Below are 13,507 nucleotides of genomic sequence, written 5' to 3' on the forward strand. Positions count from 1 at the left end.
CTGGAGACAGAAAAAGATGGGGTTTTGGGCCCTCAAAACCCATCTTTTTCTGTCTCCAGTTTTTGTACACAATGCAGGGGTGTGGCCCATGTTTTACGGCATTTATTTTTTGAATACGTTTTACAAACTTGATGTTTTGGCATCAGCGGATGCCTCTTTTGGCCGCAAAGATTTGAGTACGGCAGTGCCTTAAGGGAGACAGGGTAGTTTTTTGCCTGTCTCCTCCTGTTGGGGTTCTTTCTTGTTTGTTTTCCTGGGTTTTGCTCCTGTTGAGCTTTTTTGTTGCCCAGTGTTTGTTTTTTCTGGTTCAGAAAAGATTATTTTCTCTGACCTGGGTGCTGCGTTTCCTCTTTGACGGTTGCGTTTTCCCACCCCTCACATCTTCACTGCTTTAGGACGTCACAGACGTGCAGATTGAATGAGTGGGCGGCGACTGTCAGAGGACGTAAGGGAAAATAGAATTTTTGTAAGAACTTACCGTAAAATTATTTTCTCTTGAGTCCTCTGACAGTCGCCGCCCCCCCCACCCCTCTTTTGGGGGTTCATGGATCTCTATACTGCTTGCTACCAAACTGAATTGGGAATGAAGCTAGCTGGGGGTATTGACCAGAGGGACAGCCCCCTGTAGGTGTGTCTATACAAAGGTTTTGTGATTATTCTAACAAAATCTTCTGCCTAACTTACTCCTGTGGGGAAGGCCAATACCTAGACGTGCAGATTGAATGAGTGGGCGGCGACTGTCAGGACTCAGAGAAAAGAATTTTACGGTAAGTTCTTAAAAAAATTCTATTTCTTTTAACTTCACAATTATTTACCACTTTGTGTTGGTGTATCACATAAAACCCCAATAAAATACATTTACATTTTTGATTGTAACGTGAACAATGTGGAAAATTTCAAGGAGTATGAATACTTTTTTTTTTTTAAGGCACTGTATACCAGTGTTGCCATTTTCATGTGTAATATACCAAGATAAATAGACCTGCCGTGATGGCAATGCGTGTTACGTGGCCCAAATGGGGTGTAGCATTAATGCTCCTTGTTTTCACTCGTGTGTGTGTGTGTGTGTGTGTGTGGGACATAGGAGCTGAAAATTTGTTTTAATTAATGGGGTTTGTCCTGCATATTTTATTTTTATTTTTTTTAACAAACTTCTAGTTCTTGTTGAAACATTCAGCCAAACTCATTGCAGTTTTGACTCCACTAGAGGGAGACTTCACAAAAATGTATGAAATATCGTCCTAAAAATCAACAAGTAAAAAACAAAAAATGCAATAAATAATAAATCATATACTCAGTAAAAATACAAGTCTCCATTGAAATAATTTTGTATTTAGTCCTCCTTCCAGCCACTTATGATGGCACCTATGATTTATACTATAGTATGTTTCTCTGTAGCAATGTATCAGTAAATTTACACAAAGTAAGTGTTTTTTAAATATATCTGGATATTACGAATAGTAATGTACTTTATAAGGGTAATAAACCAGAAATAACTTTTATGAGGTAAATTAAGTCCAATAAATGATTTTTGCGTGCTGAGGACTATATACATGTTGACGTTTTGATGATTGTTCCTGCATGTTTGTGTGTGTAAATGCATGGCGTTTATGATATTGAAACACAGCTGTCTGCTCATGTCATTCTATGTTCTCCTCCTCTACACTGTCGTATGTGCTGTAGTTTGCAGGCTTCAGCGCACCAGAAAGCCATTTCCAAGATCGAGACAGAAGTTCTTAAAGAAACCAAGGTGGAGCAGGAGGAACCACAAGAGCCAGACTCTTCCTCACTGTCCCTAGCAGAGAAGATGGCTTTGTTTAACAAACTTTCACAACCAGTTACAAAGGAAGTGACTGCCAGAAGCAGACTAGATATCAGGCAGCGGAGAATGAACGCACGATACCAGACTCAACCCGTAACTCTGGTTGAAGTTGAACAGGTATGCTTTTTGATTTTCTTTTTTTTTTTTTGTTATGTTATTTGTAAGCTTTTATATAATTTGCTACACTGTGTAATTAGAGCAAGGTTAAATTAAAATTGCTGCCAGAATATATTTGTTTCCGATAGCTAGGAGAAGGTTTTGAACGTTTGTCCTCATTCTTCACTTCCTGTCCCAGTGATCACAAAGGAAGTGAGGAGACAGTCCCCTGATGGAGACCTAGCTAAAAAGATGACCTAGGTCAAGGGTCTTCAAACTATGGCCCTCCAGTTGTTGAGGAACTACAATTCCCTTCATGCCTAGTCATGTCTGTGAATATCAGTTTTTCAATGCCTCATGGGATGTGTAGTTCAGCAACAGCTGGAGGGCCGTAGTTTGAAGAACCCTGACCTAGGTTCTACCCATTCTTTACTCTATCCAAAACAAGGTTTTGGCTGGAGTCCCACTTTAAGGTGCACATGGTAATGTAGAACATATCTTCCTGTAAGGATGTGTTCGATCAGCTTTTACACCCAAGGGCCACAATTAACCTGCTGAGATATTGAGTAGATGAGAGGGGGGGAAGAGACTCATTGGCATGTGTGTGGCCGTACATCGAGTGTTTTACAGGGGAATCTGAAGTGCAGACATAAAATGGAATTCCAGGCATCACATTTTTATCTTAATGCTTTGGTCCAGCTTGGACCAATGTAACTGTATATATACCACACCTGGCTGAAGCCCCTGAAAGCTGGAACTCATTGAAGTAAACACCACTGCTTCAGTTATCTCTATGTGCTTCTGCGTCCCATGCGGAGTGGCTGGCCTGCTGCACTCTTAGCACAAGAGGAGGCTGCTCGGTACGGACACTTTGCATTTGCTAAATGATTGCAAAGAGTTCACTGATTGGATGAGGTTGAGAGCATGATATTGGCCCCGTCTCTCCACCTTGTCCAATCCAGTGATATTCAGAATTCATCGGCAGTTGACCACTTGCTGACCAGTTTCAAGCTTTGTTTGCATTTTTAAAGTTTTTGGATAGCATGTGGAGAAGTTAATACCTCTGTCAGGATTTTTTTTTCTTTGTCTGCATGCATTCTGGGGACAGTTGGAATTTTTTTTTTTTTGTCCCGATGGTTATTGTCACTGAAATAGAAGTTGATTGCACATTTTAAAGTTGTCACCCCAGCAGCAGGGCAGGGGAAATCTTCTGATGGGGACACCTGATACAGTCCAAGAGGTCTATTCTCCTTACTTTGTAGAGATTTTCTTTCCCTTTTATGCAAGACCGGAACTGAAAGCAGATCTCCCCAACATGACACAGGTAGCAAAGTATGAACCGACAGGGGTTCTAACTCCTCCATACTCTCTCCAAAACTGGTAAAATTTTTGGCTGGATATACACTTTATTCTAACTGTGTACAGGAAAAGTTAGATCATAATGAAACCCTTATAACAGTCATAACGGATTGTAACTTTATACATTGGCACTTGTGTTGATTAAAAGAAATGGAAAAAAAAAAGAAGGTAGTGGAAAGGTTTCGACAAATGCCATGTAAATCAGATCCCCTCTTCTGCACTGAAGCCAGAATGACTGATGAATCTGGCATTATCAGTAGGTCAGGGCTTTCATGGCAGGTTTCCTTTAAATAAAATGAAAAAGTAAGGATAAGCTACTGTTACCTCACCTAAAATCTCACTACAGACATCTGACTGGCCCCTAAGGCTGACGGATGTACCTTGATTCAGGTGCTAAATCTCAGAGTAGATTCTGTTTTTTTCCACACATCTGGGTGTTTGCCATCCTGTTTGGTTCCCATTGTTAGGACTTCTGCTCGCCATTGTTCATAGTTGACAATGGTGCCACCAGGGTTGATTTACTAAAGAAGTGGGGGCTGAGTGAGCAAAGTGTTGGTGAAGAAGGTAAAATGGTGTTCACTTTGAATACTTGTGCTAGCAAAGGAAAAAAAAAATCGTTTTTACACTTGAATTGGTATTAAAAGTGAACACTTTAGCTTATTTACGAACATTCACTTTGCAAAGTGAATATACACATTGTTAGGAGAAACCGACTCTATCCCGTTGGTAAATCCCGCTGTGTCAAGTGTGTTAATCCAGAAACATTTAGGACACAGAAGGGAGCCCTTTTAGATGTTGGTTGGTCTTCTTTCTGCAAATATTCTGGTACAGACTTGCTTAATTCACTTCAGCTTGTTTTTAGAACAGATATTCATAAGGATGTAAGAATATGTTGGTCGACCTTTGGGAATGCTTCATATGTTTGTGCTCTTTTCTCCCTTGAGGAAATATTGCCTTATAAAATATAAAAAGTGAATCCATTCCATGCAACATAGCTGCAGTGACATTTCAGATTTGGATACCTCACGGGAGGCAAGGGCTTATAGTGATATAGTAAAGTCACACTTAATTCTCAAATATTCTGCCTGTGTGATAAGTGTTTTTTTTTTAAAAGCCTAAAACTTTACCTTTTTCTGTTATCTTAATATGTATTCTTGTATTTGTCTGATGCTCAATTGTGGCCAGTGCTAAGGCATTTGGGTTTCTGCCGAAAGATGTTGAGGCAAAGTTAATGTCAGCAGCTCCACTTGGAAGATTGATTGGCATCAGTTCCCCCAAGAGCCTCTTCACCAGAGACCCTGTGACTTGGCATTGATCATGTGACCTAATGCCATACTGATTACCCTTTTCTGTCAAAAAGAGGTTTTTAGGTGCTTTCATTAGGGCCTTTGTCAATAGACATTTGTTCACTTTGGACGGTTTTATATTCCAATTGATATCCATAGAAAGTGTATGTATTATATAAATATATAAATAATTTGTTTTTCTATCTCTCGTAATTTTATGAGGCAACGGTTTACCTGCTGAATTCTGTTTGAATTTTTATTATAAACATTTTTTTTTGGCTTAATTGTACATTGCAATCGTGAAGTCTTGGGGTCCTTTCACACGGTCCGTTCAGTTTTTTCCATCCGCTCAGTGACTTTTTTTTTTTTTTTTAGAAAATAGAGAAAACCATGAGGTACTACATCTCATATGGAAGGTGCAACGTGCAAAAATATGAAATGCAATCACACTATAGCCTTTAAAGAAAATGAAAAGAGTCCTCAAAGGTATAAAAATTGTATGAAGTAAATGTCCACATATAATGTGAAATCCATAAATATGAAGACCCATCTTCAGTGATCCAGTGAAGAAAAAGGAAAAAAAAAAAAAACACCAATAGTGCTTCCAAAACCAAACAGGAAAATTGCAGGAGCGCTTACCAGAGAAAATGGACTCTAACGCTGTTAAGAGTTCTACACGCATAGGATATTAAAGCCTTGCTGGTACACCCTTGGTATCAGATTCCTCCTCCAATTTTAAGGTGTGGAGATGGACTCCAATGTTACCATAGAGTTGCATGAACATAGGGTGATCAGACCTTGCCGAAAACTACCTTTTAGTTTCAGATTCCTCTTCCGATCTTTAAAGTGCTCCAAAAAACAAAAATGCATAGTGTGATACCATCCAAAAAAATGACTTTTTAAAAGTAAACCATTTACATTTTCCATGTATGAACAGGCAATTCACATAAAAATCGCATGTAGTAGCAGATGGTCGCAATGTTAGAAAATAAGCTCACTCCAACCCAAATTATATTCTGACATTGCGCCCATCTGCTACTACATGCGATTTTTATGTGAATTTTTATGTACGACTTTAACAGCATTAGAGTCCATTATCCCTGGTAAGCGCTGCTGCGATTTTCCTGTTTGGTGGTTTTTTGTTTTTTCTTCACTGGATCACCGAAGATTGTCTTCATATTTATGGATTTCACCTTATATGTGGACATTCACCTTATACAATTTTTATACCTTTGAGGACTCTTTACACTTTCTCTAAAGGCTATAGTGTGATTGCATTTCATATCCTATATTTTTGCTCAAGTTTGCACTTTGCACCCTCCATATGAGATGTAGGATCTCTAGGTTTTCTTGATATGTGTGTGTGTGTGTGTGTGTATATATATATATATATATATATATATACTGTATATATATATTTTTTCATTCACGGGTTAACACATGTATTGGATCCATCCAATTATTGTTACATTTGTAGCGCGGCACTTGCTATGTTTTTACAGGTTTCACAATATAGTTGTATTGTATTGTGCCAGCAGCTGGTCTATATATATATATATATATATATATATATATATATATATATATATATATATATATATATATATATATATATATATTTTGGTTTTAGTAAGCGCAATAGTTTCCCTACTTCTAAATATAAACGTAAGCAGGTCAGATCGAGGTTAAATGTAACTGTCAATTCTGATTGATTTTAAATCCGTGTTAATTTTGACAAATTTTAATTTAGTTTTAGTCACATATTACAGACCCTACACCATTTATTTATTTTGGTCGGGTTTCCACCTAAAATCCATTCCCGGATATGGTGGAGAGATGCAGTTTTGACCTTACACAAGCCGGTCTGCACATGTCTCTTGTTTTATGTTCTCTCCAGGTGTTCTATTCCTTGGCTTGATATCCACTCTCTACCGACTTCCCTTGCTACAATTATTAAAGTGTTACTTAACCCAGGACCCTTCACTATATCTGGTCTTCCACAGTACACAGAAAATGGAAATGCAAATATTTTCGAAAATATGAACTTCTAAATACTTTTTCTCATCAGCAGTATATAGCAGTCTTATGACTTCTATTAGTGTCCAGCCAAGCACTGGTTTAAGCTTTCATAGTTTTCATACTGCTGACTGTCCTTTGAGGCTGCATGACCTCTGACTTTCTGTCTAGATAGTGCTGATTGGCCCTGTGCTGATCACATGCACCCTCCTGGCAATACAAACCAAAACTGAGCATGTGCAGAGTGCCTCCAAGGCTCTGTACTACAAGCAGATGGATTGTGGGCAGTAAAAGAAAGGGAGGATCGAACAGCCTTTTTACAGTGTGGAGGATTAACCCCTTATGTTCACAGTGAGTATAACCAGCATACTTTACTGCATATACAGACTGATTTTACGGTTGTGGGTTTAGTAACACTTTAAGGTGTGATCTCACTTTCACTGTTACACTAATTTTATATTGCAAAGAATGCAAGAGGAGACTGAAGACTTTGTCAGGGTAGGATCAGCAATGTTGGGAGCTTGAGTAAGAAGATAGAACTACTAGATTCCCTAAAAGATGGTAGAAGCCAATCTGACTATTCCATTAAATGGTGTACCAACAGTTTTTAAAAGCTACATCAGAAACAAGTGGCATCTCTAAAATGCACGCCTATATATGAATATTTTTATTTTGCCGAATTTGTGGCAGCTTGTGTTTTAATATGTAGTTTCTCTTTAAATGTAGTAAATTAAAATCTCGTGGCTTAGAATAAATAGGGAAACCCGATTTTCCATCTGACATGTGTTTCTGGTTTGTTCCCTGTGCAGTTTAAGAACGGAGGTGAAAAGATCGCTCCATTGTCTCAGACCGTTGTAACATCTGTGGCTACTCTGACGTCCCGATCTTCTCCTGTCTACCCTGGGGACATGAATGTCACAAAGTCATCAAATTACATTGATAGAATATCAAGTATCTCCAGCGCTTCCACTCTGCTTCACACTTCGATGGAGACAGCAAACACTACAGAGCGGAGCTCACTGCTTTCAGAGTCCTGGAGCTCTCCACAGGCTGATAAACTCATAGAGCCTGAACCAAGGAAGCAGCCACTGTGTGAGAGCAGAGCACTGGCCACAGAGGAGAGCAGTCTGAGAAAGTGGAGCCCTGTGCAGAAGGAAGTCATTCATCCTGTGCTGGATGTGTTAAAGGAGGAGGAATCAACCAGAGAGCAGAAGAGGCTTGGGCATGTTACCTCAAGTAAGAGCACAGTGGAATTGCTCAGCCCACAGACACTGTTACAACCTGCTGTGCAGCGAGAGCTGCCAATAGCCGAAAGCTCCCCACAGGTAGAGGTGGATGACATGAAGCCGGAGAAGAGGAATCTGCACTCGGAAACCAATGCATTGAGCATTAAAAGTCCCGCTGGTAAGAAGCTTTTACATTTCTGGTTTATAAGAAGGTGTAGCTTTGTATTTGAGGGTAAATTCATTCAGTACCCTGTTGAGCTTATTAACAGATAAGATTTCTACCTTGTACAGGATTCGCATTTCACTTGTCCCCAGCTTGAGGTACGCTCCTTTCTTTGTATCACTTTCTGCCAGCAGTGGGCAAAGTAGCTTGAGCAAATCAGATTATGATCATTCTGAGACCTCTGTCCCCTCTTTGTTGAAATGTTCTACAGCTGCAAATAGACCCTGACACACCAGTAATTTATCAGTATCACTGACTTCTCATGCCGCCAAAGGAATTAGGTGCTATAAGATGCAAGTGGTCAAAAGACAACCTTTACTGAGAGAATATGGAGGCTGTTGCTTGGCTGTTCTGCTGATCCTAAGACCCCAGTACTTTAAAGTGGAAGTAAACTCCTTGATTTAATGGTTTCAAAAAAACAGTTGCGGAATGCGAACTGTCACATTGGTTGTGCTCTCAACCAAACTGTCAAATTATCCAATGGCTGATGTCAACTGATCAAGTGCAGCGTCATGGCAGTCGAAGATTAAACAGTGGCCAAGATGCCAGCTTCCTTGGCTGAAAACGACAGGATGTTTGTCCTGGTCACCATTGTCTCTGGTGCAGTGAGGGGAAATTGATATTTATTAAAACTGTGATTAGAAGCGAGGGGAAATCTTCCAATGAGCGAAAACCGATTATGGTGAAGTCTATCTAAGTGAGCATATCGCTGTATTTTAGAGAGTTATTCTCTCGTCTTTAGCAGTTTCTGAAAATCTTGATGCTGCTGCTAAAAACGTAGGGCCCATTTACACTTTTTGTGGTGGTGCAGCACAAAGCTAAAATGCATGGCAGAGCTATGTGCATTGTTCTATGTGCATTGCGTTGTCATTCATTGTGATTGGCTCCCCAACACATTGTACATTAAAGCACAGTGCACCGCTATGCACATACCAGGGCATTTGTAGTGCACTGCATTAAAAAAAAGCATTGTGTATGCTCAAGCACAATGGGTTTTCTTTCATCAGTTTTGGAGCGTTGGTTGCCCACCCATATTAAAATGGTCTGCCTTAATGCAATGCATGTTAACGCATGTCATAAGGTACCATAACATGTATGTTTTTGTGACCGAGTGCTTTTAGTGTGAATGGGCCCTAAAGGTAACCAGGTAAAAATTATACCTACATTCCCACCAATGTGGGGACTTGGCTCTTGCTTGAAAGACCTAAAACACGAGACCGGGAGTAGGGAGCGCTCCCACTGCATCGCGGGGGACCCATATGGAGTTTTTATTATAACCATGCAGAGTTAAATATTGCTGTCTGATTTATTTTCACACTGAATAGGAGGTACGAGTTTGTTGGCTATATGCTTTTTCTTTGCGAGAGCAAGTATGTAAAGTCCGAAGTCCTGATCTAAAAACTTCTAAGGTTAGTTTCTCTAAGTATTGAACTGATGGGGCTAGCTTGACAGCCATGCAAGTAGCATTTGCAAGAGTTCTTCAGTGACTGCCTCCCTATTTATCTCATGACAAGCTTACTTTAGAGAAACACTGCATTGAGAGAGAGATGAAATTGCTTACCTCCCTGTAAAAATGCTAGTTTCCCAGTTGTAATGGTGACTATCTGATAACACAGATCAGCATGACAGTCAGACTGCTAGCATTTTCAGAAGAACACAGAAATTGACATGCTGTGGGATTTTCTCTCGGCACAGGTCTCCTTTAAAACTTGGGACCCAAGAATGAGATCTCTTATTTAAAATTATGCTAACAAAAAAGTAAAGTAAATGTACCTTTAGTGTCTTGATGAAGAACCAGGACCATCCACATCTATATGCTTTCCTCAGGAAAGGTTTCAGTTAAAGGCATTCCTGCAGGCAGACATCTGCTCAGACCATACAATCTCCTACACACATGGAGGTGTCAGATGAGGTAAAGCAAGGGTTGGAGAATACAGAACTTCAACTTCTCCTGCTAATATGACAACACTAAGTCTGAAATGCAAAAACAAAGCTGTTCAGCATTAGAGCGATATGTTCAGGGAGTAGATGTATCTTCAGATTAAAGAATCCATAAATATTGCAGATGCTGGCTCAGGATGTGAGACCAAATTGCATCTGCTGTGTTCAGTTCTGTCTGCCGTGTATCTTGGATTATATAGCCATAAAGTTTAGTGGATAGCAGTGAAAATGACACAGGGGTTCTAATCCTTCCCCACTTTTTCCAAAAATTAAAAAATATATAAGTTTTGGCTGGACATATTTGAACTACTTGAGTTCTGGCATATTATACCCCCTTCTTGTCCAGGCCATTTTGGAGTTTTCAGTGCTGTGATAGTTTGTCCAACAATTACTCTGTCACCCAACACTGTACCTAAAATATTTATTTATCATTTTTTTTCTTTTTTTGAGACCAAACTGTATTTTGGAGGTATTTAATAAACAAACTATTTGAAAAAGTACTGTTCTAAACCTAGCAAAAAGAAAAAGCCAGGAAAATGCGAACACCCCAGAAATGCCTTGTTTTTAAAAAGTAAACACTCCAAGGTGTTCCCATTTTTGCCACACTTGTTTGGTAATGAAGAAAAATAAGGAGGGGTTTTTCCTTTTCACTACCAATTTGAGGGCTCCTTCTCTGACAAGAGGATGTTAAAGGATAGTCTTTCTGGCCATTATTCTTTAATTTTAATGCAAAATTAAACCCAAAACCGAAAAGAATATGCTGCAGCTTACTAATCCTTAAATGTGGTGGCTGCATTACTTTTCTTTAAGGCTTTTTCCGTCCTTTGTTTTCACCTGATGATCTGGCCAGTAACGCACCTCTATTAGAGTTGCCCCACTCTGGATGAAGGCACTACAGAGACACCAGCATTTTCAGCCTGGGTAGAGGAGAGCATTAGATGCACTAGCAGATTTAGCTACACTATCAAACACCAGCTAACATTTTATAGGCAGTTATAGCAACAGTTTGTTTTTCCTTTAAAATATTTGTAAGTACCCCTGTCAGTGTAAAAAGGTTTGTTTCAACCCTCAAAATACTCTATCTGCAGGACAGCTTGTTCTATTAAAAAATACTTCCATACAGTGGAAGGATAGAGATGAAGGCATTTTTGTGCAGATGGGCAGGATGAGGAAGCTGAGGGGTTAATATACAGGTCAGATCATAGACAGGATGGAGCAGACGTATGCTGTAGAGGGCTGGCTGACGGTTTCTAATATTGGATAACACTGGTACTATTTTACTTTGAGGGCTGACAGAGATCAGGAAGCTTTCTTTCCTCTCACATGGGGTCAGAGTGGGAGAGTAAAGTGAGGGCCCGGTGCTAATTGCAGCCTTTGCTTAGATTGTGTGATGCAGTGATTGGTCACAGTGATCATATGGTAGAGAGCCATCTCATTGTTTATGAACTGCATTGTCCAGTGGATTCTGTGATCACAGAACTTTGCTCCTGTGCATGTTCGGTAATGCAAGGGTAAAGATAAAAAAAAAGGTCTTAGGCTCCATGTACACGGGACGCTGGAAATGGCCGTTTAGGAGCAGTTGGGCGTTTTTTTCAGAAGCCCCTGAACCCATCTACATTTTATCTTATCTGTCCATGTACACAGGGTCGTTTACAGTCATTTGCAGGCAGTTGTGTTCAGGGACTGTTTTTAGAACGCAATTATTTGCGTTCGAACGTGTGTTTCCCGGCGTTTCAAATGCACGAACGCGTCCGAACGCGATGGCCCGCGTTTAGCGTTCGCGTTTTTCCATTTTAAAGGGGAATCATTTTTTTTACCTCTAGGAACGGTTCTAAACGCCCGCTAAACGCGGGTACAAACGCGACCGAACGGACGTTTCAAACGTCCTAAAAATTCCAGCATTCAAAGGGACTTTTAACAACGTCCCGTGTACATGGAGCCTAAAAACAACCCTTCGCCCTGTAACATCCACCTTCTGTCTATGTACAGTGGACAGATAGAAGCTGGTTAAAATATTTCTAAATGTTCATTGTTTAGATGCACTTAGATTATTTTCACAAATGGGAAACACCTAAAAAATGTATTATGCCATTTATGGTACATCTGCAAGGTTTTTATATACCTCTATTGCTTAATAGGTTGTTATGCTTGGAATAGATTTTGCAAGCTTGCAGGAATCAAAAAAACAAAACCTTTCTCGGAGGTAGTTTCCTAGTCACAATTGGCAACTTAAGACAGGAGATGTTTGATGGAGGGGATATCCAGATCTTTCCATTACAGCTGCTTAAGTACCAGGAGAAGAATAGAAATGGAAATTGTCCCCTGGTTCACCAGTTTTTGTGTTTAGTGCCATAAATACCACATCATACATGGCTCAGTATTCTTATAACACAATTGCAGGCAGAGAAATAATGAGTAAGCTTCACAAGCAATTTTCTGCTCTCAGAGATTATCTACTGTTTTGGAAAGTTTCTTACAAAAGTGAGCAGTTCTCTTTTCATATAGGAAAAGGAATCCGCTCCTTCACCACGTGTGCGCCAAATGTTCACAAACTGAGGGGAGAAGTCGTAGCAGGGCTACAAGGAAAAGTAGATTTTTCTCTGCCTGCTGTTCTTAGAAAAAGCTTTGCCAAGGTATATGAGCACTTTTCAGCACCCCAATGTATGCTAGGGTCAAAAGGAACCTCTTCGTTCATGCTGCTGAAAGACTCCAAACACTCCCTATGCACAATAAGGATGCTCAGCAGATTGCAAGCTACATGTACTGCCATTAAGGGCTAATTTACACTAGAATGCTGTGCGGGATACCCACGTTCTGTGCGCATTTCCCTTTCGAATCGCACTGCCCTTGCGATCTGCAGCAGGTGTCAGTGCAAAGTTAATAGCACCCCAAATGCAGGTTTGCTGCCCCAGATTGCATGGTAAAAAAAAGTACCATGCAATCTGGTTGCAGTGCGCTTCTAGAAGTAGTGCATGCACATTTTTTTGGTGTGGTGTGATATCGGCTCATTCAAAATGAATAGAGCTGAAATCGTACTGCACAGAACTGCATTTGAATCGTGCAGGAACAAGCCGCTCATTCCTGTGTGACTCAAAAGCTGTTCCTAGTGTGAATGGGCCCTGAAGCATAATTTAGGCAAGAAAAGTTTTTCAGACATTTTGGGACACACATCAAAAATATATTTGATACGTGTGCCCATGTTGAGGTCATTAAGAGTAGTAGGTGGGGTAGTAAAGTGCAGAAATCCTTAGACCCTTTGTCAGGTTGATGGTGATTTCCCCTCATTTCCTGTCCTGTGATCGCACAGGAAGTAAGGAAAAAGCCCCCACAGGTGTCGGAGATAAAGCTGGCCATACACTGATCGATTTTTGGTCGCTGAACAAAAAAAAAATTCTAACCGATCCCTCCTTCCACACTATACAGCACGGATGGACAGATATGCATTGCTGGCTGCTGTATTCTGACACCTGGGTTTGATGCAGCTGCTGTTTGGATCCTTTTCAGTAAAAGGCTGTCTGGAACAAGGGTGCCAACAAAG

The 13,507-nt window shown here is 40.2% G+C and overlaps 1 protein-coding gene across 2 annotated transcripts in view; it reads left to right on the forward strand.

The window, feature by feature from the left end:
• The window catches only part of SVIL (supervillin), a 314,402-nt gene that overhangs the window by 134,122 nt on the left and 166,773 nt on the right, over positions 1 to 13,507 (forward strand). For both annotated transcript variants that reach the window (XM_082259451.1, XM_082259450.1), the window contains 2 exons: positions 1,684 to 1,939; positions 7,389 to 7,983. In XM_082259451.1, coding sequence (XP_082115577.1) covers positions 1,684 to 1,939; positions 7,389 to 7,983 — 851 coding nt within the window. The remainder of the gene's footprint in view (positions 1 to 1,683; positions 1,940 to 7,388; positions 7,984 to 13,507) is intronic.

Source organism: Pelophylax lessonae (assembly GCF_965119305.1).
Source record: "Pelophylax lessonae genome assembly, chromosome: 5".
NCBI lineage: Eukaryota > Metazoa > Chordata > Amphibia > Anura > Ranidae > Pelophylax > Pelophylax lessonae.